This window comes from Grampus griseus (genome assembly GCF_964374135.1).
Source record: "Grampus griseus genome assembly, chromosome: 3".
NCBI lineage: Eukaryota > Metazoa > Chordata > Mammalia > Artiodactyla > Delphinidae > Grampus > Grampus griseus.
This window is the reverse complement of record NC_139019.1, coordinates 72468706-72496306: the sequence shown is the minus strand read 5'-3', so window position 1 is coordinate 72496306 and position 27601 is coordinate 72468706. Positions and strand designations below refer to the sequence as shown.

General features: G+C 39.2%; 1 protein-coding gene across 1 annotated transcript in view; it reads right to left on the bottom strand.

Annotated features, from left to right (window-relative positions):
- Positions 1 to 1274: 1274 nt before the first annotated feature.
- ADGRV1 (adhesion G protein-coupled receptor V1) overlaps positions 1275 to 27601 on the bottom strand; it is a gene marked incomplete at its 5' end in the record, with an annotated part of 563397 nt that continues 537070 nt past the window's right edge. The window contains 3 exons of the mRNA XM_082650308.1: positions 1275 to 1513; positions 11065 to 11242; positions 13625 to 13816. Coding sequence (XP_082506434.1) covers positions 1395 to 1513; positions 11065 to 11242; positions 13625 to 13816 — 489 coding nt within the window. The 3' untranslated portion in view covers positions 1275 to 1394. The remainder of the gene's footprint in view (positions 1514 to 11064; positions 11243 to 13624; positions 13817 to 27601) is intronic.

Below are 27601 nucleotides of genomic sequence, written 5' to 3'. Positions count from 1 at the left end.
TGATCAAAGCTTAATATATGAGGAAATGGAAGTAGGGGAGGACCAACAGGAAGAAGAAAGGAGAGTCATTTTATAATTCATCAAGATCAGTAATGCCACCTTATTTTATAAAAAATAAAGCCATGCTTCACAGTGATGATAGAACACTTGGGTGTTTTAATTATGGTTTTAAGTGAAATGATTAACAGAACAAAATTTTCCCTTAGGCAGATTTTCAAATTTTTTCTTGAAATGACTACTGATTTTCCCCCAAATACTTAGGAATTCAAAAATAAAAGGTCAAAAAGGCTTTCTTAGAACAAACTTGTTCTGTTCTTAATGATTCCTCTGGAACCATAGTCAATGAAATCATCTTGAACATAATAGGGTTTGTTCTAGGACAGACTTGCTGATTTCTCATTCCAAGACAAAGACTGAAAAATCCAAACCAAGAAATATTTCTCCCAAACAAACTCTGCACTGTTTGGATGATCCTCTTCTTAGCTGTACTAAAATGCTTGATGGAGTTATTTTTAACCGGGAACAGAACATTCATTCTGGAAAATGTTCAGATCCCTAATTTCTTTTTTAATTTGTTTTTAATTTTTTTTTTTTTTTTTTTGCAGTACGCGGCCCTCTCACTGCTGTGGCCTCTCCCGTTGCGGAGCACAGGCTCCGGACACGCAGGCTCAGCGGCCATGGCTCACGGGCCCAGCCACTCCGCGGCATGTGGGATCTTCCCGGACCGGGGCACGAACCCGTGTCCCCTGCATCGGCAGGCGGACTCTCAACCACTGCACCACCAGGGAAGCCCCAGATCCCTAATTTTATAATGAGCAGAAATACATACTTTTGATGAAAGACTATGTAAACTACAGTACTCCGTCGACACTCAGGTACAAAATCAACAGACAATACATTTTACGGTTTTTAGGAATGAAGGTGAAGTCTTCAATCTGGATCACCTGTATCAATGCGGGAAGAAATGGGGTGCTGGACATCATCTAGATAGAGTTTGTTTCTTTGCTCAGGCACAGTATTTCCTCATAAATAATGAGCCTGGGTCATGCCAAATGGATTCTATGGTTTTTATTGATTGTTATTACTTTTATTAAACAATGTTAGCCATGTAGCATCATTAAAAAACAACTAATACTCTTGGAATATGTACATTCTATTAACTGACATGCCAATCCTATTAACTGATACAAATCAATCCAGTCTTTCATTATAGCAGTTAATTTTCAGATTGCACAAAGATAAGTAATTTATATTCCAAACACAACAATCACCTCTGGGTTAGTCATCCAGTACAATTCACAGAGTCCTATTATACGGCTGCATGTACTTAGAAAGTTTTAGCACAGAGCCAATACAAACAGGGAAGTACCCTCATTCTAATGGTTACTGAGGTGCTAGAGGTGGGTGTCGGCGATGGGGATCCTTCTGAGTTCTACGATCTGGGAGTCAGTCAAGGTGCCTCCCTCCTGGCTGCCTTGACCAGATTCATTATCACTGACACTGATACCAGCTCCTGCAATAGAAAAAGAATAAACACAAAACGCCCAACTATTAGTCCAGCAAATTAACGGTCAAGTTACAGTAAGTCAACACACGTTTACTTCTATTATATTAGTAAAAAGTGAGCTATACATTTAGAATAAATATTATTAATACCTAGCAATTATAAAACTGTATTTTAAATTCCTTTTGGTAGTTTTTATAAGTACAAATTAATTTCTAAAGACATGAATTTGGCTTCTCAATCTTTTTTTCTGTTTCTACATGGCTGACAGGTATAACTTACTCCAAAGAATAGCATTTCTTAATAGGGAGATTACTAAAATAAAAAGGATCAGGCAAGTTATTAGAATTTTTCAGCAGGGGGGTAGGATTTGCTGTTAGAAAACATATAACCTCCAACCCTACATGTACCAAACCTAGTAAGTCCTTCAGCTGAGACTCTGTGGCAGGCATCCGAGAAGAAAACTGTGCATGACAACACCTGGTATCATATCAGTGCCCAGAAGACACTGGCTCTCAATGACTCAGATCTGCTCCTAAGATAAAAATAATTATGTAACACAGTGCCAAAACAGATCCGCACAAGAATCCCACAAAGCTAGCTGTTAACTGAAGATAGCGCCTGGAATCTCTGTTTTGAGGACGCTCCACTGTTTACTACTTTTTTCACGACTCAGAATAATTCAGAAAACTTGACACTATGTTAGACTAACACCTTGTTGTTTTCTTCTGTAATGTGCAGAGGAACACATAAACACACACACACACACTCTCTCATGCGCGTGCGCACACACACACACACACACACACACACACACACACACACACGCGGACTAGGTATGTGGTCACAGGGTGTGCTGTTGGCTGAATCACCAGAGATTACAGTTCCCAGCCCCACCCCCTCTGCTGGGCACAAGACTGCAAACAAGAAGGGAAGTGAAAAACCAGTTGCCTGGGCAGCTGAGACTTCCCTATCTGTCTGAGATGTAGGAAAGGCAATTCTGCAGTTAGTAGCTATGGGAAGATAGTGGATTAGCTTCTTCTTAACCTGTTCGGAGATGGAAGCAGGAGCCCACTAATGACCTCTTTCTAGCCAAACCCTCCTTCTTTTGGGTCTCTGTCCTTCCCACCCTCTCTCTGTTAAAGGCTGCTGCTGAGACTCCACTTCCTGGCTTTGTTTCTCTGACACTGCACTGGCCCATCTCATCCACTCATCCACTGACCTGTTGACTCTTTCTTTCTTTCCTTTTTTAAATAAATTTATTTATTTATGTTTGGTTGCGTTGGGTCTTCGTTGCTGCGCACAGGCTTCCTCTAGTTGTGGCGAGCGGGGGCTACTCTTCCTTGTGGTGCTCGGGCTTCGCATTGCAGTGGCTTCTCTTGTTGTGGACCACAGGCTCTAGGTGTGTGGGCTTCAGTAGTTGTGGCACGTGGGCTCAGTAGTTGTGGCTCACGGGCTCTAGAGTGCAGGCTCAGTAGTTGTGGCTCGCGGGCTCTAGAGTGCAGGCTCAGTAGTTGTGGCACATGGGTTTAGCTGCTCCGCGGCATGTGGGATCTTCGTGGACCAGGGCTCGAACCCGTGTCCCCTACATTGGCAGGTGGATTCTTAACCACTGTGCCACCAGGGAAGTCCTCTGTTGACCCTTTCCAAAGCTATTCTGCTTTCTTTTGCATCTCCTCCTGCGGTCTGACCTCTGGAGGGCTTGTCTTCAGCCCAGCTTCAAGGCACGATCCACCTGATTCTTGCCTGCTCTCTAGCCTAATGTCTCACTAGAGCTGCTGGTCACTCCCTTTCCCCACCGTGTTATTATTCAAGCATTTCTGCCTAGAATGCTCTTTCCCTGCCCCCTCAACGCTTTAGCTTGGCTGCTTCCACTCTTCCTATAAATTATCAACTCAGGTAGTATCCCCTCTGCTACCCTTGGAAACATGATGATTCTCTTTTAAAATTTCAGATTCTCCCATTGGATTATGTCTCTTAGCTAATAGGACAGTGCCCAGCACACTGTGAGTGTTCAGTAAATGTTTGCTCAGTGTATTAATAAATTATGCTCTGCATCCTAGTTCTTGAAAATTCCTCTTCCATTTGTATTGCCTGTTCTGTTCCTCTGATCCATTCTGCATTCCACTGCCTTCTCAAGAACAAACATTAGTTCCTATTGTCAACTGCGTCAGCCTGGAACCCTCTGCCTTGCCTTTCAAGATACTCCTAACCCGGCTGGACCTCACCAGATAGACATATTCCAACTTTTGCCCATTGGAGAGCTTTCTCAAAGTGATTTCTCTTGACTGGTCCTGCAGTGCCATGTAAATCCAGCCTGAGCGTCTTCCTACCTATCCGTCAAGGCCCATTTCCACACCCTTTCACAAATACTTCTTTCACTATTCCTTCAAGCAGGGAGCTGGAGGATGCAATATTTGAAAAGAAAAGTCCTAGTTTATACCTGAAAAAATTATTAATCACATCCCTTTTACTCTCTTGAATTGTCCTGGTATGGATGATAAATTGTAGGGTACCTCTATATATAATGTACATGTAAGTCATGAAGCAAAACCTGACAAACACCTGTGAACTCTTTCCTCAATTAAGAACTAGCATATTACCAATGACAATGTATATTCAAAAATTTAGTTAGTTGCCATGATTTAAAAATGAATACATTTAAAATAAAAAATCAGATTTGGGGGTTCTCTTTAAAAAGCAGAAGACAAGGCAACACTGGGCCAGTATTTCTGGATTATATAAAACAACCACCACCAAAACATGGACCAGGTACTACCTTTTGGTATGCCACTGTTTTTATCAGCTCTCTTGAATCAGTTATGGTGTTTGGCCCTACATGTGAGTAACATTTGAGTTTGCCACACTGCCTTTGAAGGACAAAGGGCCCATGTTTCTCTGCCAGGGAAGCAGAGGAACTGTCTGACTTAGAAGAACCTCCAAGTGGACCAGTGACACATTGCCATTTTATAAAGAGAAGGTGACTGAGGCCCTGAGGCCTATAGCAGCTTGATCTCGGTGAGTAACAGAGTTGCCCAATATGGGGTCAACTACAGAGAAACAGCGAGGACCCCAGCATTAGCACCAGGGAAGAGTGGGGTTTAATGAACAAATGAGCACCAACTTCCTCTGATTTCAAGGTTGGCCTGCTCTAAATGCCACTAGGAATGCATAAGCATCTGCCCAGCATGGAGACAAAGCACATTAGAAGTTCTGAACTAAGAGCCTGCTGAGCAGACTGTGAGGGATGAAGCACACTGGGCTGGAAGGTTCAACGTGGGGTGCAGCTTTACAAGCGACTGGGTGTCACCAGCTTGTTCAGTAGCCCAGAGCCCTGGAAGATGTCAGCAAGTTCTAGATACAGCCTCCCCTGAGTCACCACATCTGTATGATCCACCTCATCCTCCTTTTCAATTTCCTCCCAGTTGACATAAATGCACAATACCCAAATCCTAATCCCTTGCTGAGACTCAGAAAGGACACATTCTACATACAAGTATAACACGGCGGAACTGGGAACACAGCCCAGGTTTCTTGTCTCTTTGTAATTCATTCAATGGTCTAGGAAGGTATTTGGCAGTAAGTATCCTGATTTTCTGCAAGGTATTTTCATGTTTAAATTTTAAGCCAAAAATTCACGAAAAATCCAGCAACTGTGATAACAGTTAACTCTCCCCCTTGGTAGACTGAACGGGCAATGTCAAAGGAACTACAAGTAATAATTCACATTCATCTAGAGTCTCTCCTTTCCTCAACATTTCAAACATGCTTTAATTAGGAAAGCATGATTATTAGTCCTGTTTTACAGACATAGGGACTGAATGGGGATCAGAGGTGTTCACTGAGTTGCCCACGTCACACAGCAGGGAAGTCACAGAATGAAGATATCCAACCGGACTTCTTTTCTTTTTTAATTTTTTAAAAACAATTTTCTTTGTTTGCCTGCGTCGGGTCCTAGTTGAGGCATGCGGGGTCTTCGCTGAGGCGTGCGGGATCTTTTGTTGTGCGGGCTCTTCCTTATGGTGCGTGGGCTCCTCTGTAGTTGTGGCGTGCGGGTTTTCTCTCTGTAGTTGTGGCGTGTGGGTTTTCTCTTTGTAGTTGTGGCGTGTGGGTTTTCTCTCTGTAGTTGTGGTGTGTGCTCCAGGGCGTGTGGGCTCTGTAGTCTGTGGCACGTGGGCTCTAGTTGAAGCGCGAGCTCAGTAGTTGTGGCACGTGGGCTTAATTGCCCCGCGGCATGTGGGATCTTAGTTCCCTGACCAGGGATCAAACCCGTGTCCCCTGCATTGGAAGGCAGATTCTTTACCACTGGACCACCAGGGAAGTCCCCCAACTGGACTTCTGACCCCAGATGTAGGGTGTTGTCTTTTACATCCTACAGCCTCTTATGGGGGCAGCTCTATTCGTGTGACTTCTTTGTCCCACAGGTTTCACGTGTTCATATTTGTCTATAGAATAAATTTCAAACTCCTTGGCACACATTCAAGCACGAACCTCCCTCACTCAATAGTTATGGTGCAGTGAACACCCAGGTGTTACAGAACACATTATGAATAGTTAAAACCGTTTTTAAACGTAACAACAAATCGAACCCAACAAATAATTTATACCACATACTGAATTTAAATTCTGCCAGACACTGTGGTAGAATTTTCACATAGACAATCTCCAAACTTCATGAAAACTTACAATAAGAACACTTATTTGATGGGCTTCCCTGGTGGCACAGTGGTTAGGAATCCACCTGCCAATGCAGGGGACACGGGTTCGAGCCCTGGTCCGGGAAGGTCCCACATGCTGCAGAGCAACTAAGCCCATGTACCACAACTACTGAGCCTGCATGCCACAACTACTGAAGCCCGCGCTTCTCGAGCCTGTGCTCCGCAAACAAGAGAAGACACTGCAATGAGAAGCCCACACGCTGCAAGGAATAGTAGACCCCGCTCGCTGCAACTAGAGAAAGCCTGCGTGCAGCAACAAAGACCCAATGCAGCCAAAAATAAATAAATAAAATAAATAAAATTTTTAAAAAAGAACATTTGATAAATGAGGAAACTGAAAGGTTGAGTTAGTTACTGAAAGTCACACAGGTAGTTGACTGCAGAGCTAGGATTCCAACACAGAGCTCTCTGAACCCTCTTTGAGCCCATTCTTATTTTCTATGGCCTTTTAAAATGCGGCAGTGATACAAAGATCATACTCCTTCAATCTTCTTCTGAGGAAAAAAAAAAAATCAAAATCTTTCCAAATTTGGGCTTCCCTGGTGGCACAGTGGTTAGGAATCCACCTGCCAATGCAGGGAACACAGGTTCGAGTGCTGGTCCAGGAGGATCCCACATGCCACAGAGCAACTAAGCCCGTGCACCACAGCTGCTGAGCCTGCGCTCTAGAGCCCACGAGCTACAACTACTGAGCCCACGTGCCACAACAAGAGAAGCCACTGCAGTGAGAAGCCTGTGTACTGCAACGAAGAGTAGTCCCCGCTCGCCACAACTACAGAAAGCCCATGCACAGCAATGAAGACCCAACGCAGCCAAAAATAAAAAAAACAAAACAAAAAAACAAACAAAACGTTTCCAGTATGGAAAAGTTTACCATGACTTTAGTGTCATTGGTCTGAGGTAAAATAAGGAAGTTAAGGGACTAAGGATGATGGAGAATCAGATTAGTCCCTCTGGGAGAAGCCCCTGTGGAAAAACACCCTGTTTCTAAGCCCAACAGGCTCCCAGATTGACATTTTCTAGAGTCTTGTCAGCTTTGGATCAACATAAAAATGCCATGATTTAAAAATGAATACATTTAAAATAAAAAATCATTTTTATTACATTAAAATAAAAAAACACTTCTTGTTAGGGATGTAAATAGAGCACATGCCCCTCCATCCTGGACTCACACTCTGTGTAGGCTGAATCTGTTCTAGTTAGCTCTCTACCTTCTCCTCTTCCCTAAATGGAGGCTGTCCCAGGGTGACTGTTCTCATTCTCCCACAGTCCTGGTTGGGGACACTGATGATACATTGGAAAGTTCTATTAAAATAACTAATAATAACCATGGCATCACTAGTCTAGAACTGAATGTCTCATTTGCCTGTGGAGAGGCTGATGCATTTCAAGAACAACTAATTGAAAGATATGATGTCCTCTTTTTAGAGTGAAATGTGAATTTCTCATAGAAAGATAATTTATTTTAAAAATGAAAAAAGGTCAAGTGTTTTCCTTTGTGTCCTTTTTTTTTTTGCTTTAAGGAATTCAATATGGCTAAAATTCAAATGGAAAAACAAGTCCATGAGTGGCTTTGGGACAAGGGCTTCTATTTTATACCAATTAAATGAATTTCAAACATAAAATATATTACATTAGGATAAAATTCTGTGTCGGGAGTAGAATGGTAATACAAGTTCAAAGAGAAAAGAGAATAGTGTAAAATCCCCAAATGTAAAAGAAGAGCTTTCTTGTACATATTTAAAATAAAATGAATAGCAGTGGTATCAAATTGCTCTGGTACTTAGGCCCTTAAACCCTAAAATTTATAATAGAAATGACATTGTTTGATTCTATTTAAACTTATGAAAACCTTTGGATGTTTATTTAGATATATGCAAAGGGTAATATAACTTTTCAAAGTTGTTTAGGGGTTCAAATGAAAAAGACTTGGAAGTCCCACTGTTCCCAGTAGTTGACTTGGTGTGGCCCGCAGTTAAGGTGGACCTGAGATAGGTCAAGGTTTGCAAACTCAAACATCACAGGTGCCAGGGAGGCTCACATAAATCATTGACACAGGTCTGGTGGGCACTGGACAAACTAAAGAGCTCATGTCCTGTCTAAAGGGGCAGCCATTACTCAGCTCCAATCAAGCAGTGTTGTGTTAGATTTTAAGCACTCTATTGGTAGATTTTGTTTTAAAACATATTCTGGATTTTTACAGGATATCTCTGAATTTTAAAATTTTGCCACAAAAAATTGTTAAAGTGCAATGAAGGTCAAATAAAACTCCCTGGTGGTCCACATCTGGCCTATGTATCAATTGTGAATTCCACTGTGGATGGAGTGGCAGGTGGACTGCTCCTTTGATTTGACCATATTGTATGATGGAAAGCATCTAGGGGGTGGAACTTGATTATTATCGTACCTTTTCTAAAAATAGAGGGGGCCAGTGTTAGAGACTGCTATTGTGGTCTTTTAAAGTATTTACTTCCTAAAGAGTTTAGTGAACTCTAAGGAATGCTAAACGCAGTCTATAAGTAAGTAAGCCATTCCATACATTCCGGAATGGAATGCATTTAGTACTTGTTATATATATATAGGACCCAGATCTAATTTAATTACGTCGCAAGAATTCATTTTATGCTTCCAGTGCTGTAACATCAACTGACTGCATTGCAGTGCTGGGGACATAATCTACCCTGGGAACTATTTGTAATCTGAAAGCCCCCTTTCAGTCCTAGCTCGAATGGGCATTCTATACAGTTGTTCCTTCCTCCTTCATGAAACACTTCTCTCTAGTTTTCATGCTGACCATGCTACAGTGTCCTCTGTGGGACCCTCTTCTATTTACGCTTAAACGTAGGTATCATCTTAGATGTTCTTCTTGTTCCTTTTCCTTTCTCGTGTTTTCCCTTCTTCCCTCTCCCTCCCTCACTTCTTTTCTTCTCATCTCTTAGCTTCCACTGTTCCAGACTAAATTTATTCATCCCCATAGCTTCAAATGTAATCTCTGCATGATGCCTTTCAGACCATTACTTCCAAACCCGATCCCTCGCCAAAGATCCCAACTTGACTCCTGAAGAGCCACCAGGCAGAATGATCAAATTATCCAAGTCTGAACTCATCAGTTTCCCCTTGAAAACAAATAAACAAGCAAATGCTCTATGTATGATCCCTCAGTCACCTAGGTGAGAAGCAGGAGCCTTTGGTGACTGTCCTCTCAGTGTTTCCTCAGCATTCTTCTTGTCCTTTTTCTTTCCACTCACCAGATTTGAGGTCTAAACCTTATTCCCTGGGACCATGGTAAACACCTCTCAGCCTTTCTGATTTTGCTTCTAAATTTATTCTTCAGACTTCCCTAAGAGTTATTTTGCCTCAAAACCAGTGGGAACATGTTGTGCCTCTCCTCAAAAACCTCGATGGCTCACTGAGTTCTATAAAAATCCCATCCCTTAGCATGGCATCTGAAGAGCATTTTAATATTATGCAGGGTATCAGGAAGTCTTCTGCTCCCCCAAATGAATCTATCACTAAATGTATTCTGGAAGCCCCAAGTTAAATTAAGTGAAGTGGTTTTCTTTACTCTAGGACTTTTTAGAGCTGCTAAAATGCTCAAGTGAGTTGTGAATCTCTGCAGTTTCCCAAATATACTTGGTCAGGGGATCCTTTCACCAAGGATGTCTAGGAATATCCCAAGGAGGGTGCTTGCTGAAACCCAGTGGAGGAACTACAGTAACTTATTAACAATGTAGGTAAACTACTTTCTGGGCTTTTCTCCTGCTGCCTGGCTTTACTCACCCTCCCTCCCAGCCACACTGCATGCTTCTTCTCCCCAAGCAGGTCATGCACCTGCAGCCCTGGGCTTTGGCTAATTCTATTCCCTCAGTCTGCAATGCTTTTCTTCCACTCTTTACTTACTTAAGCTCTATATATCTTCAAGAATCAGCTGAGCAGGTTTTTAAAAACATTTCCTTGAATTCTCAATAATTAATAACTCTTTCCACTACTTATTTTACTCTTCTTTATGTCATGTTTATCTAATGTCTACTCCTCCAAGCAAACTCTAAGTTTCATTTTTCTTTCACTCATTCATGAAATGAATTCATTCATTCATTCTCCAACAACATCTACAAAAGGTTTACCAACTGCCAAGCACTGATCTGACATGGGAATATATATATAGTAGCATGCACTTTTGAATAACTATTTCAATAGGTTCATCTGAGCACGGACACATCTTCTTGCATGTTTGTACATCTAGAAATGAAAAAGTTCACTGAACTTTTTCTAACAGTGACAGTTCAACATTTTTCTGAGGGAAAAAAGAAAAGAAAAAAGTTGCATATTTGATTTGAAAACAACTCTCCATTGGGGTCACAGGTTGAGTGGAGTTGAACGTATAGGAAGAGCCAATGAAATACTATATATATGATGGCACTTTGAAAACTGTAGAACTATATGAGGCCCATTATGTTGCCTTTGAAAGTTTCTGCTCCAAAGATACTCCATAAGAAATTCTCTTTGGTAGGTCAGAGGCAACACTCTCTCAGGGAGATCACTACCAGATTCTTATGACTCAGCAGTATCTTGGTGTTCTAGCAAGATTCCAGTGCAGAGAGAGTTACATCTGGTTAGAGTATTCCTTTTTCTTAAAAGCAAATTGTCAATTATTTTTAGGTTGTCTCATATTTGGTGCCAAGAACAAAATATCCTAGAATTCGGCTAGGATTAGGAATGGGTCATGAGAATTGGGATGTGGTACGGGTGACTGATTGTACTTTTGCAACTTCATGGGAAGAAGATACAAATTGTAGCATAGCGAGAGTGCCTACTTCCAAGGGGGTCTGTGGGTTCACATACCAGTTTTTAATGCAAATATCAAGTCATCAAACTCCTGCGACTCCTCATCGGCTATTAGTGACCCCTGGCCATATCCTCCAGAGGAAGGGAACGTGGCGCCATTCTGTGGGCTTGGCTTTAAGTCAGGGCTGGCCTGGCTGGCTTGTCGGAAGGATGCTCTCTCCCAGTCAGGTGGCACCTTTTTGGGTGGGGGTTGGGAGAAAAGGAAACCATAATATGAGTACATACATACTTACCCTGAAATCTGTATGAGCTATTTATCTCTGCATCTCATTACAAAGACTAAGTGAAAGGGCTGTTGAACTGTTTAGAATTGACCTTTAATTTTACCTTTGTTCCTTAGAAAAAAGTAAGTCTCTCCATGAGACCGTCTAATCTGGCGATGCTAAACAATTTCTCTACGAGGATTACTTGTAGATTTCTAAGCTGTCATGCGTGGAAGAAGAGAATTATTTTTTAACCCAATCAATACGTTAAATTTTTTCATAGAATATGTGCAAACAAAGCTGTTAAAAATATAAGAACTGGAGAACCCTCCTAAATCTTTAAGATACAACATATAATTTTAAGTATAGTAGCTATCTATGAGGATATACTGAATTGAAAAGAAAAGCTCTTTGATAGAATGCTAAAGTCCTCCTTTTTAAAAATTAAATGATTAAGAAGATAGTTCTATCTTGAAATGAGTAAATGTATTTGCTTCCCTTGTGGTTACTGGTAAACACCCCTTAATCTTTCCTTTCCTAATGCTTTCCCTTCTCTGCGTGGCTTTCTGGAATGTCTCTGCCAGTGCCTCATTGACAGCTGGATCAAGGCCAATTCTAAGCCGCTGAGGAATGCAGAGCACACTTTAGGGTATGCCACTGCGCTCCACCCCCAGTGAACATTTAAGTAGTGGCTCAGGCCAGGAACTGAACTGTCACAGCTGCTGCCTCCCAATATAAGGTTTTCTGAGACACTGCGGGGATGCCTCGCACTGAGAAAAATGATTTGAGTACTGGAGAAATAAATTTGAGAGAACATGAAACCTTAAAGGATTTTACGAAGAAGTGGAACATCTGGACTACCACTGTTCAACACAGCGATGGTTCAATACAGTTCAGTATAGCACTGTGATGCCACAAATGTTTTAGACATTTGTTCTCCATTACGGTAGCTACCAGATATATGTGGCTATGGAACACTAGAATGTGGCCAGGGTGACTGATGAAGTGAATTTTTTTTTTTTTTTTTTGCGGTACGTGGGCCTCTCACTGTCGTGGCCTCTCCCGTTACGGAGCACAGGCTCCGGACGCGCAGGCTCAGCGGCCATGGCTCACAGGCCCAGCCGCTCCGCGGCATGTGGGATCTTCCCAGACCGGGGCATGAACCCGTGTCCCCTGCATCGGCAGGCGGACTCTCAACCACTGCGCCACCAGGGAAGTGAATTTTTATTGTTATTTAATTGTGGCTAGTTTAAATTTAAACAGACATACATGGCTAATGGCTAATGTATAGTGTCGATCTAGACAAATGCTAAACTGGGTAGCCAAGTAAAGAGACAAAAACCATTATTTTAAAGATTTACTCCCACACTGCTGATCTTAAAAATATCTGTTTCTATTGTTACCACCTGGGATGTGAAAATAATTCAGTTTTAAGAGCTTATGGGATATAGAAATGGTACTAGATTGCTGAACCCTTTAGGGTACTAAACACATATCAAGATTTTTAAATATGGTACTTTATTTGTGATCACTTACCTTAATTTTCGCCTGATATGAATAAAGTTACTTTCTAAATTAACACGGAAGACAAAAAAAATATCACTGAGCAGGTAGATTATCTATTTACCTACTTAACTATGTATAAACTGTTTTCTTTTCAGACATATGCACTTTGATTTCCTGCCATTTTGCAGGATGCAAACACAAATACTGTTCCCCTTGGCTCCTTCATACAGAGACACTAACATGGGCTGTGTAAGGAATGGTAGGCAAGCACATCTCAGGCACTGCAGAAATTGTCAGGGACCTGTTTACCATCTCTTCCTGGACAAATGTCTTCAGGTATGTTTCAAAATACAAGCAGTGGTACCAATGCTATGGGTGGCACTACTGAGAGGTTGGTGGCAATGTGATTTAGACACAAGAACCCAAAATGACGTGGAGGGAGAACATTGGGAGGTTTATTTGTTTGTTGGGATTGAAGTAGTGGATTGGCATGAGTAAAGGAAGAGAGCTGTGAAAATATTTTCAGGAAGAAACGGTATTTGAAAAACCATTTCTGAAGCAGATTCAGTCACTGCCGTAACCAATTAGGAAGCTTTTGAAGAAAGAGCTCTGATTTCCCGGTACAAACTGCAGGTTAATAGAGCTCACAAAGCAAGGAGGAAAAAGAATTAGATAACAGACATGATACCATGGTGAGCACAGCAAATACCAGAGATCAGAGAATGTCAGTAGGAAAAGGATTTAAAAGTTACATGGCACCATTTAACTTGTACTCCATAAAATGGAAAGGTTGTATATCAAAGAGTGAGAGAGAGAAACAGAGAAGGAGAAAGGGCAAGGGCAGGCACCTCCTCCATAGCGCTGATCAGATTCTGGGTAGACTTGCTGATCTCCCCTCCAACAGGAGGCATTCCACTCCCGGGTGTGAAGAAGGCTGTGCTGGGTCCCGGGTGCCCATTCATTTCCACTGTGTAACTGGCCTTCATAGGGCAACACGTCTGGTTGTGCAGAATGAAATAAACCACAAAAACGTACAGTCCCTGCAAAAGAAGAGAACACTAGCATATTAAAGGAAGTCCTGCTACCATAGCTAAAGAATAAACATGATTGTAAGCATAGCTGATTTTCTACAAGTGTTCTCCAAATGCTACCCAAAGCTGGGAATGACAGAACATGTTCGAAGTCTACCAACAGGCCCCTGTAAATTTCTGAATGTCACAAAAGTTCTTCAGTGTCATTTGAGAAAACTGCTCTCTCACTTAGAAGTCTTTTTTTTTTTTTTTCTTGGTTAGAACATCAGTAACTGAATACAGCTCTACGAATACATGAAAACAGAATTGCAGAAGTATATCTGATTAGCTGTGTACATTTTGTTTTAGAGGGCAAACCTCTTGCCTTCTGAAAAATTACTATCTTTTCCCACCTATCTCACTTAATCTCATTTTTTTTCCTTAGCAAAATGGGGAGTAATGCTCCAGCCACCTTGGCGACTCAGGGAAGGGCAGCACTAATTAAGCCTTCTAATTCTGTTTAAATATCTCACCTACTTATCTCAGTTGGAAATAAAATCACTGGGTAGGGACTCAGTATGGATTGCTTAATATTTAGCATGCCTTGCTTCTCAGTAAACGTTACATGAGAATGACAAAGCTATCTTGTGCATTCTTAAACATCTGCAGGCCCTTTAAATTCTTTTGCAATCTAGTCAAACTCTTGACAATTGTTCTGCTTCCGTCACAGAGAGCAACTCACATTTTACAGTCGTGTTCCAGACACTGCGTACACTGGCTTTCCTTCATGATTTCTACAAGGGATCTACTGTATACTTCTAATGGTGCTTCTACAAAGCTTGGTAATTTTGACCTTTACACAGCCAATAAAATATGTTAAGTTGTGACTTTTGTGTCTGTTAATCCTGGTGTTTAAGTTTTGGAAGCAAATAAGAATCTCCTTAATTACTAAAATTTTAAAATTAATCCACAAAAATGAAAGCAAGACACTCAGCTTGTTAAAGAAAAAAAGGAGTTCATGTCAAGATCTTCATAAAACACAAATAAGTATGGTCATTTTTTTTAAAATTTGCATTCTCCCATATCTCCTAATATTTCTGGCAGTGTAGAAGCAGTAAAGCAAACAATATTGTGGGCTTAAAACTTGTATCTGCTGGAATAAATAGTAAAAAGTCTATTAGAAAATCCTCAAGGCACAAGAATTACAACTAACTTTTAATGTAAAATGAAATTAGAGGACAGTCTGCAAGGTAGGAATGCTAGCATTTGATCTCTGTTGCCATTTCTGGAATATTGTTATAAATTAGGCCTTTCTCCTCTTTCTACTGGAATGACCCCTTCCTGAGTTGGCTTCCAGTCTATGTAATTAACAAATATGTTTTAAAATCAGTGGTTTACCTGCTAAAAATATTTTAAAATGTAACCATTTACATTTAAAATGTAACCATGATATAAAATTAGTAACAGAAACATTCATTTCCTTTTGAATTGGGCTCGTTTTGGTTTTTTGGAAACAACATTAATATTCTAAATTATGTAGGGTAAGTGAATTACTTTCACATGCAAATGATGTCATGTACATTAGCAGAAACAAATCTTCCTGAAAACATACACATCCAAAATTTTTCTTGTACAAGTAATTTTTCACATGGGTATGACCTAATTATATTGGCCACAGACAAAACAGGAAAAAAATTAAACTGTCAGCCTTAAAAACTGTGAGAATGTCACCGATTTATTTCAGGATTTCTCTTAGCATTACTAAGTGATAGGGTAAAAGCTGGATCAGGAAAAAAAAAAAGTCCTAAAAATCCATCTCCAAGGATCCATTTGTTAAAACAGCACTTCTCTCTTGTTTGTTTTTATATCTAGTCTTTTGTGTTTCAGAGAAGGAACTGTCTGCTGAAAACAACTTGCATGTGAAAACTGCATGTTTTTTTTTCCTTAAAAGCATATTTACATATATAGTAAATATTCTGAATCTTTTAGATGTGTGCCAGGAAACATAAACACTGTTAAAATGGAAAGAAAAGAATGTTTAAACGCAGATTGTATGACATTTGCCTGTGCCCAGCCCAGGCTGGGCGAATATAGAAAAAGGACCTTCATTAGCCAAAGTACTCAGCTGTGGAGGTTTCTGACCTCACAGTAAAAACAAGTCCCTACTCCAAACGCTGTATATTAAATCTCAGGCTCTCCTTTGTATGATGTTCCGTGAAAGAATTTTAAGAGAGAATCTAGAATCTCAATTATTCAATCCAATCTGCAGACCACCCCTATGTGCACTGCCAGATAATGAGATGCAAGGATAGAACATTGCCTGCTTACTCCCAAGTTGCTCACAAAGACAATATCCTACAAAATAATAGGTTAACTGTTCCAGAAGCAGGACGTATATAATTCATCTGTCCTTCCTTTTCCTTATTTAGTGAAAGCTTACAGAGAAGGAAATTCTTTCTGTGCATTGCTGTTTTGATTATTTTGTTGGGTCTCCTACTTACAATGATGAAAAATGCTTTCAAAAGTCTTTAGTTAGATTGTATCTGGATTGGCCAACCTTGGATTCCTTTTGATTCAGGAATTTAAACCTATTAGCAGAGACACAAACGAGACCAAAATGATCTAAAGGAGTTAATAAATACTCTTAACATCTGAAGGAGCCAGTAAGTACAGAAGATTTTGGCTGCCTATCTCAAAAATTTATGTTGGTTCCATATGAGGTGCGAAAGAATCAACATTGCCATTTGCCAAATTTACCCGAGAAGTGATGGCAGAGGAGAAGTGGGTAAAATGGGAAGCTGATTAAGCTGCCTATCTCTGAAGGAAGTGAAGTCTCAAGGCTTCATACTGATCTGAGTATCCCCTCTGAGGACTAAGATACAGCCCTTAAGTAAGAATAGTTAAGCTTCTCAGGACTTGTAAAAAGATCTCAGAGGAGGGTTAAACCAGGTATCAAACTGTAACTAAAGGCACAGTCTTAGGCAGCAGTCTTTTTTGTCTCTGCCTCTCCCATCCCATAATTTCTTCAGGTTACAGAAAAGTGGTTAAACTATCAAATGCACTAAATGAACCCATTTAACAGCTGCCCAGGCTCATTCCTTTAATTGTATGTCTCTAAATAAAGTGAAATATTAGTTCATTATTTTGTCTGCATTCTGAATGCTGGCCTGCATGCACAGCCAGTTGGAGCTAGTGTGACAGAACAGTGAGCATGGACACACCCACACAGCAAGAGCTCTCAGCAATCCTGACCTGATGTGTTCAGCAACCTGACATATTGACTCCACATGGCCTCTATTTCTAATATTTATTTTAGATTCTGGCAAAGAGTTATTATATGTGATAAAAATATGCTGGTGATAGTGTCTCACTAGCCATTAAAACACAAAGAATTGAATCAGTCTAGATATTAAAATATATCCGATAAAAAGCACTGAAAACCATTTGCACCAGCTTGGTTATGTGAATCTCTTTGATGTTTGGATTCCACACAAGTTAAACGAAAAAAACCTTCTTGACCATATTTCCACATGCGATTCTGTACTGAAACGTAATGAAAACATTCCGTTTTTAAAACAAATTGTGATGGGCGATGAAAAGTGGATACTGTACGGCAATGTGGAACGGAAGAGACTGTGGGGCAAGGGAAGTGAACTACCACCAACCACACCAAAGGCTGTTCTTCATCCAAAGAAGGTGATGTGTATATGGTGGGATTGGAAGGGAGTCCTCTATTATGAGCTCCTTCCGGAAGACCAAATGATTAATTCCAAAAAGTACCACTCCCAATTAGACCAACTGAAAGCGGCACCTGACGAAAAGCGTCCAGAATTAGTTAACAGAAAACGCATAATCTTCCAACAGGATAACGCAAGACCGCATGTTTCTTTGATGACCAGGCAAAAACTGTTACAGCTTGGCTGGGAAGTTCTGATTCATCTGCGTTTTCACCAGACATTGCACCTTCGGATTTCCATTTATTTCGGTCTTTACAAAATTCTCTTAATGGAAAAAAATTCCATTCCCTGGAAGACTGTAAAAGGCACCTGGAACAGTTCTTTGCTCAAAAAGATAAAAAGTTTTGGGAGGATGGAATTATGAAGTTGCCTGAAAAATGGCAGAAGGTAGTAGAACAAAAGAGTGCATACATTGTTCAATAAAGTTCTTGGTGAAAATGAAAAATGTGTCTTTTATTTTTACTTAAAAAAACCAAAGGCACTTTTTGGCCCACCCAATATATTATAGCAACTATAATATGGTCACATTATTTAAATTTTATTTATAATTAGGCATCCAATCATATTTAGTATGTCTAGAAAGATGCCTGAAATGATGTTCACTTAATGTTGTTATTTTTACTTTAAAATAGTCAATAGTCTTTGAGACAAAATGACATACATATGTATAAAGTAGGAATGATTTGTTAAATGATCTTGTATATTTAATGACTTACTCTTTCTGGTGTTCTCCACTAATTTCCATATAATTGGATTTCTCTTATATCATTTCCCTTTCCCTTCAACCTGCATAAGTTCTCTTTAGGATTTCTTAAAGCTCAGATTTTTTGAAAATAATTCTTTCAGCTTTTGCCTGAAAATGTCTTTACTGCACCTTCCTGTTAGAGGGATATTTTCACTGGATATAGATTTCTAGGTTAACAGGTTTTGTTTTCTCATTTGTTACAGGACTTTAAAGATGTCATTCCATTGTCTTCTGGTTTCCAGAGTTTCTGATGAGAATGGTATTAATTTTTATCATTATTTTCTTGAATACAATGTTCCCTTCACATCCCCAAGCTGCCCTCATGATTTCCTACTCAGATTTTCAAGAGTTTGACTATGATATGCCTAGGCATATTTTTCTTTGCTTGGGATTCTCTAAGCTGTTTGGATCTGTGGTTCGTACTAACAAATTTGGAAAATTCCTGGTCATCATTATAGTCACCTAATAGTTATGAGGATTACTTATGGATGAAGTTTGAAGTGACTTTAAAAGTTTTTAATCTTTTTATTATTTGTTTCAATTCTTTATAATAAATATTTATCATTTTTCCAAAAATAATAATGATTAAAAAAAAGTCTAAGCAAATTTGTCAGTATATTAGTAATAAAGGGAACATGGACACAGGGACCGTTTATTAATGCTGCTTTTCTTTTCTATGTTTTTAAAACTTTGAAGCACAAAGATATTAAAATAATAGGAATATTGTTTTTGGAGACCCAGGGAAAATGTGCAATTTCAAAATCTCTAGGTATATGTTAATTCTGTTATGAAAACTAGTTAAGAAATAGGCAGTGTAATCCTACAAATGGCCTAATCAAAACCACCTATATTTTGGATAGCCTAAGAGCACAAAACAATGTAGGATAAAGGACTTAGAGGAATGAAATCTTCATTAAAATTAGGCTTTTTTTTTTTAACTCAAAAATTACAAATTTGGGATTACAAAAAGAATATCTTTCATTAAATTGTAACCTCCTAGAAAGTAAGAGATTATGTCCAGTTAGCTCAAAGTTGTATTTTTTAGTTTATAGCATGGTCCCTGGCACACAGGAGGAGCTTAAGAAATATCTGTTAAATAAGAAATTCTGGTGTTTAAGTTTCATCAGTGGGAGAGAGTACGATGGAGTGGGGACAGGCAAGTGTTCGTTTTAGTCCTCTAATTTTCTCACTATAGTTAGGTAATTTGGTAGTTGCTCAATAAAATTTTGTTTTGGCTCAGTCTTTGTGTTTTATACATTACATGTGCCAAGACTCTCTTATGGGAGAGTGAAGCATCCACTGTTGGCTGGGTCTCTGCTCTTCTGGGTCTGTGACCCTCTGGTGGTAGGCTTGTTTGGTGCTGAATCCCCAGGTGACTTCCTGGCTGTCTCTGCCTTCTCTGCTGGGACTGGGTTTGCATAATGCTGCTGCTTTTTCTTGTGACTACTTCTCCTTACAGGGCTTCACAGCTTCTGCTTTTGTTCTCCCTTGGTAGACACCCCTGTGAAGTCTCTGTGATTTCTTTTTTTTGGCTTCACACAGCTTTTGGGCTGCTGACCTACTGCTGTTTTGCATCACCAGTGACTAAGCAGCAAAGACTGGATGTCATGCCAATGACAGAATTGAAAAGACAAATGCAGTATATGCATTTGTACATTTTTTTCAGGTGTGAGAAAAGGAGGAATTTCATTTCTCATCACTTCATATTTTTTTAACTGCTCTTATTTTTCACAGTTTAAGTTGCTTTTGTTAATGTTCTTATTTACAGTAAGAATCTTCAATCTAACATGTGCATTAAATATACAGAGAAAGGAAACAAGTGAGTCATCTTGATGGCCATTGGTTATCAGTGCAATTGTAACATTTAGAAATCTCTGGGAACAATTATCACCCAACTGCTCTTAAAAATATTTGGATGGGATCAGTAATTACCTAGTGTTCACCATGAGCTATGTCAAGTTCTTCTAAAATTTCTTATTAACTTAAGGGATACGATTTATTCAGAACAAGGAGAGTCAACAGAAGTTCAGTTAACTTAGTCTGCTGGCTTCAGACATGTCTGTGACTGAAATATCTGGGTAGCAGGGCTTCACTTTCAAGGTTGGGGCTTCGAAAGACGTCTATTCTAAATATTGTTAAGTCCTAGGAGCAACAATTCTATGTGTTCTTTTTATCATCAATATCCAGAGCATAGACAAGATATTTTTTCTTTTATACAACTGAAGTTTTTATCTGCAATTTAAGAACATATTTCTGTGTGTGTCACTTATGGACAGGAGAAACATTTGGTCAGTCTTTTTTGAGATTAATACTCATGAATCAAAAGACAATTATTAGGTTATGCCTCAGCAATTTCATCTCCAGATGGTATGGTCCCTTTTCCTTCAGCTTTTCTTCTTGAAACTTGTTCTACAGGACTTCATCACAGAGGCTCTCAATGTTCTTTATGCTTCTGTTAAGTTTCAAAGCATGGAGTGCTAATCAATCATGACACTACTTATCAGGAGCCAGACTATTTTTGACAAGATAGAAGGAACTGAAAATTAAGGTTTTTTTTTTTTTTTTTTAAGTTACAACAACACAAACCCCTGATCCCACCAACACCCTGCTTTGAGAGTTCCTAGATAAGAAAATTTTCAGAAGTACAAATTGAGTTGGTGGTAGGACTGAGGGGCAGAGAAGGCTGGAAGTGGTCATGACAGTACTGGGATGGAACTAAATAATGGAGAAGAGGTTTGGAATCTGAGGATAATTTTTTTTAAAGGTTTTAATAAAAAGTGGAGAAGAGATTCAAGTTGGATTAAGCTTTGAATGTGAAAAATGTTTTTAACTTAAATGACAAAAATGCCAAATTGTACCATGACTATTTATTTAAATATTGTTATATTTATAAGTACTTAAAAAATAATTTGAACCATTTTTGGTTTACTCTGAGAAATCTCTGCCACAGGCACTGGAAATACCTAGAGTCTGCAGAATAATATTAATAATAATAATAACAATGACAATAGTAAAATAAAGTGAGCTGTTTCCTTGTCCTCTGGGGTGGTTTTCCTATGCAGAAGAGATTATTCAAAAGTTTACTATTTGTTTTGTCTAACAGTAAAAAGTCGGCAGCGTGTCCAACAAACTATGGTGATGGGTCAAATCGGCCCACTGCCAATTTGTACACTTATAGCAAATCACCAAGATGTACACTTTAAATATCTTACAATTTCATTTGTCAATTATACCTCAATAAAGCTGAAAAAAAAACCCCATAATAATAAAAAGGACAAACTACTGATACACATAACAATATGAATGAATCTCAAAGTCAGTATGCTGGGTAAAAAAAAGCCAAACATAGGGCTTCCCTGGTGGCACAGTGGTTGAGAGTCCGCCTGCTGATGCAGGGGACACGGGTTTGTGCCCCGGTCTGGGAAGATCCCACATGCCGCAGAGCGGCTGGGCCCGTAAGCCATGGCCGCTGAGCCTGCGCGTCCGGAGCCTCTACTCTGCAACGGGAGAGGCCACAACAGTGAGAGGCCCGCGTACGGCAAAAAAAAAAAAAAAAGCCAGACATAAAGGAGTACCCACTGTATGATTCTATTTATACAAAGTTCTAGAAACTACAAATTAATATACAGTGACAGAAAGCAGATCAGTATTTGCCTGGCTATGGATGCAAAGGGAGGGATGTTCTGCAAGGGGGCCTGGGGAATCTTTTGGGGGTGATGGAAATGTCCTGTATCTTGACTGTGGTTTCATAAGTGTGTAACCACCTGTTTTTTTTAAAAGCTGAAGAACAAACTAGAGTTTTGAATTTGTTGTTTTAATAAAGTGAACATTAATCTTTTAAACTAAGGGTCAGCAAACTTTTTTCTTGAAGGGAGTCACATAGTAAATATTTTAGACTTAGCAGGGCATATGGTCTCTGTCGAAACTACACTGAAATTTGAATTTCATACAATTTTCACATGTCTCAAAATATCATTCTCCTCTCTATTTTTTTCAGCATTTAAAAATGAAAAAACCATTCTTAACCCTATAAGGACTTTTTAACATAGTTTTGGTCAGCATCTTTTAAATTGCTTTTTCTAAAGGCCTTAAAAATTTAGCATTCAGGTATCTGTTAACAACTCTATGGATTAATCTTGTTTGTGCAGTGATAGGAGACCAAAGAATAATGTTGATGATGATGAAAAGGGAAAATTAAATGACCCAGTGATAATAAAAATAAGAGAGGAGAAGCGATCATTTTGCAGTGGAAACTAAATTACATACCATCCATGCTGAAGTGAAAATAAGATTATTGTAAGTACTAGACAGGAGATCAGGAGAGAAGGCAAGGTTAGAGACATAAGTGTGCAAATAGCTGTGCAGTGGTAAAAGCTGAAGCCATATGGTATATAATTTTTTTAAGGAAGACACTATGTAGAGGAAAATGCTGAGTGCTCAGGATTCGGCACAGCTGGAGAACACGAACAGGAAGAGGAACAAGTGAAGTAAACAAGGAACGACCGACTGGTCAGGCAGGTCAGATGAGAGAACAGCCACAGCTCACTATATCAGGGACCCCAAGAGAAGACTCTGTTCCAGGAGAGCGAGGTGGTCCACATGAGCACAAACAGACATTAAGAAGAAGTGAAAAGAGGCATTTCTTCACTGCAGATGTAACTGATATCTTTGGGAAAAACACAACCAGATCATTCCCTAACCTAAGGGTAGCTTTTCCTTGATAGCACTATACATTATATATTGCAGTCTACTGTCACCCCCATCCAGAGAGCAATGAGAAAAGACTGAAATACATAATACACAGAGTTGTCAAGAAAAAGGTACCCTTAGGCTACGGAATGATCTGACACACGACATGAGATCAGCCAGTTTGATAACTACATGCTGACACTGGATGGGGGGTTTTCCTCCTTCCTCCTCATCTACTTCATTCATTATTATTCTTAGAGCAAAAGACTATATAGCACAGAGTTTAATTCCTTTAAACTACAAACTTCAGGCATTCCATCTGAAGATACTCAATGAACATTGAATATTTCACATTTTCTACGATGGGTGTGCCTGCCTGCCAATATTAAGTCAACTCTGATACCAAGGCCCCTTTGGGAAATGCCCAAGTTTTGTACTTTTGACTTATTCCTGTCCCACAGGTTGCTGAAGGCGGACAGTCAGCCAATGACATGTAACTACTGGGCTTCTACATCTTTTATGTCACTTTTGAAAGGAAAAAAATCTAGTAAGCTTCTAAGAAATTATTCATTTCATTATAACATGGTTAATCAAATATCAAAGGTGATCTAAATGGCCTTGTTTTAGAAACATTCTTGATGAGTCAATTCCAAAATAAGGATACAGTCCATAGAGACTTTTATAGAAATGTGGAACTCAACATCCTATGATTTGCTGTACTGAAACTCACAGGTTATAAATCATGCACTGAGGAGAAAGAGATTTCTTATAACTGGCAAAACTGGCAAATTCTGAGACATCTCACCAGCAGACAGAAACTCTGAGTTACCACACTTCTGGGAATCTTTGCCTTTATAGATTTGAGATAATATAGCATGTAAATGGATATCAATAATAGTTCTAGATATTAAGAACCAGATTACATATTATCAAAATATTATTTGTTATTATTTTCAAATACTCTTTTCTGATGATTAATGAGCTACTTAATAGGGAGAAATCATTTAGTATCTTTTTATTGCAATTTTCTAGTCAGTGAAACAAGGACACTAAGATAGCTCTAGGAATGCTCTACGGAATAATTAATTTACTAACAAAACTCTAAAAATGTATGGATATTTTAATTTTAAAGAGCAAAAATTTAAAGCAGCCCAAGTTCAATTGTTAACATTTATTGCAGAAGGGGGAAGAAGAAAGAAAAGAAAATACAGAGAAGTCAACCCCCCTGCACCCCAAATTTATACCAGATCTTAACACTCAGAAATACCACTCTATCTTGTCTATGACCTTTCTTAAAACTACAATTTCTAGGGAGGGTTTATTTTCCCCACGCTGTTAATTATGTAAGGACACATTTTTATATGTAAGCATTTTTTGGGGAAAGAGAGCTGAAGGTTGGATTTACAATTGGGCGATAGCTGAAGAAACCTCAGATCTCGGTTTGCCTGGAATAGTCCCGGTTTGCTTGGGATTCCTGGTTTAGCCTGCTGTCTCAGCATTTTTATTAACGTCACCCCCTTTCACTCAAGTGTCAATGACAGTGAATTATATGGCAATTTAGTAGGGCTAGATAGGGCTCAAGAAGGATCCTGCATTGTGGAAGAAATCCTATTTGAAACAACAGAGCTATTGAGTATATCCTAATAAAAATCCAGATTCTAACCAGCCCTCTTTACGTAAGGATGGTCTGCAATTTAAATTCTCTCCTAACAATCTTCAATTCATTCATTAATACATAATAGCTGAGTGTCCACCAAGAAGTGCACTTAGGTTCCACACAGGCAGTGGACAGACAGGCTCAGTGCTTTCTCGAGTATTTCATGCCCAGTCTCATGGTTCAATGCTTGGAGCTCCACCAGGAGCTCCTCTGCTTCCTAAATCTCAGATCGCTGCCTGAGGGGGAAATAAGTGAAGTGGAAGATGGGTCCAGTGACTGGCCTTACCTAAATTTGGGGATACTCTTCCAAATATTTTATCTTTCTTACTCAAAATAATGTTGTATACTATTCTTTGAAAAGTTTTTGAGGGTCTAGTATAGGAAAATTCTGTGATTCGTAAAATAATATAAAAGATGTGGTATCTGTTTCAAAGAGTTTACACTAGAGTTAAAAATATGAGGCATATAAATTAATTAAGTCCTGTGGCCTAAAATGCTTCCTATGATGCAGGTCCACACTCCCAAACTTCTTTCACAACAGAAATTTTCAACTTTGTGATAGTCGGTAAGTTTAAAATGTGGGCATGTATTATCTCTTGTGATGAAAGTCAAAGGAAAAAAAGATTTCGTTTCATGTATTGATTCCATAGCCAATATTTCAGAACACAATTTATATATATGTTATACTGGTAGTAAAAGATAAATTTTTTAGTTAGTGCCTCTTTTAATGACCATGACCTTAAGTCAATCAATTAACTTTTCTTTTTTTTTAAAAAAAGAACAGTTTACATGGACATATATACACTACCAAATGTAAGGTAGGTAGATAGTGGGAAGCAGCTGCATAGCACAGGGAGATCAGCTCGGTGCTTTGTGACCGCCTGGAGGGGTGGGATAGGGAGGGTGGGAGGGAGGGAGACGCAAGAGGGAAGAGATATGGGGACATATGTATATGTATAACCGATTCACTTTGTTATAAAGCAGAAACTAACACACCATTGTAAAGCAATTATACCCCAATAAAGATGTTTAAAAAAAAAAGAACACTTTAAACAGAGCATTTCTCTTCCTTAGACCAAAACAAGTATACCAAGCAGCAAAGTGTGTATTATATTGTTTTATATTTGGAGTCCAAGAACACTATGTATTATCTTCTACTCTTTTAGGAAGTAGAGTGTTTAATTCTTACGATTGATAATTTAACAAAAACTTGAAATAAGGATTTTATTCTAGCCCTAAACTTAATTTTCTTGACTGGTTATAATCATTCTCTTGTGGAGAATGGGATTTAAAGTCATATATCTTAGAATTTAATGTGTAATAGGTAGTATTAGTAAATAAGTATAATTATATACCAATTAGTATAATTAGTATATATTGCTTTGCTATTTGCTAAATACTGTTATATTGAGTTATATTTTATATGAACCTCAGTTTCTTCATCTATAAAATGGGAATCAATAACTTTTACTTCCATGGATTATTATAAGGCTCAGATAAAAGAAATTCAAGGTATATTTGTAAACTGTAAATCTGCTTTATAAATATAAGGTGATATTGTTTTTATGCTAAAAGGATTTGCACAAAGTTAGTCTCATCCTTAACCTGGTTGGTTTATTCCTTTGTGTAGCACATTCCTACCAGTTGAGGTGGCCCGCCACAAGGTCATGTTCCGAGAGATAATGTCACACTATAAAGCCAAGCAGGCTCTTGGTGGTTGAACATTTTACATGGCTAAGAACCACTTCTTTCCCAGAACTGGTAGAGAATACAAACCGTGGTGCTGTTCTGCCTTAGTGTGATTACAGATACAAGTCTTGACCATCTTTCTTAAGGCATGGGCATCAGTTTCTTCACTGATACGGTTTATTCTTTATTGAGTCATTTCACAAAAATGTGAAGGTAGTGGTGAGGTGTTAATCCTTCAGTGGTTCTCAGTACCTTCAGAGTATACAATTTGTAACTTGGCTAATAAAGCCTTCCGCGGTTTGGTCCTGTCTGTCACCATTCCCTGACTCAGACTCCACACTCCGGGCAAAATGAACCACCAGGAACTTTCAATTCCTCCAAATGTGCTGCACTTTTTCTCAGCTTTGCCCTGTGGACTTGCTGTTCTCTCTGCTCCCTCCTCCTCCTCTAGCCTGGCTAAGGCTTTAAGCAAGTATCAGCTTCCTCCAGGACACTGAGATGCTTCTTTGGCCACCCCACCACTCCATTCTGGGTTAGGTAACCCAACACTCTGTCCCACACCCTGGGCATCACTGCCATAAGCACAGCACAGCACCCTGTGAAGACCAAGTTCTTCATAAATCTTTGTTGAGTGGGTGAGTGAATATATGAAGTCCCCCGCCAAATCTGTATTATCTGGGTCCTTGAAAAATAAGGGCAAGAAAAACCAGGATCCCACTACGAACAGCATTGATGCCTTAAGGGCTTACTCTTAACTAAGAAATGGGTATAGCTGTACCATCTATGCCATTTCTTTACTACACCTTCCCAGAAATTCTAGAAGACAAACTGGGGTGCTCTCTTTGGCAGCTGCTCTCATGACTCAGATCCCAAGTGAGTAGGGGGTATGAGGGTATGTAATCACAAATTTGTATAGGCTATTAAGTTGGAACAAAAACCACCTATAGTGGGAGAGGATGAAAGGCATGTTATGGGAAAGGCAATAAAAGCTGAACCCCGTGTGTGTGTGTGTGTGTGTGTGTGTGTGTGTGTGTGTGTGTGTGTGTGTGTGTGTGTGTTTAAAACCCTTGGGAGTATATGTGAAAGCATGATACATTTTACTATTTTGTTGGTTTAAAAATACTTTTAATTTAAGTATATGAAGCAATAGCTGTGTCTAAAATGAAGCTTTGCTAACATTAAGGAACTAAAGTCCAAACACCAAATTTTGTACTTTATGTACTTCTGCAAATCTTTCAATGCAGAAAGGGGTTTGTACCTTGACTTTAAATTTTACCACCCTTATAAGAGAATGCGTA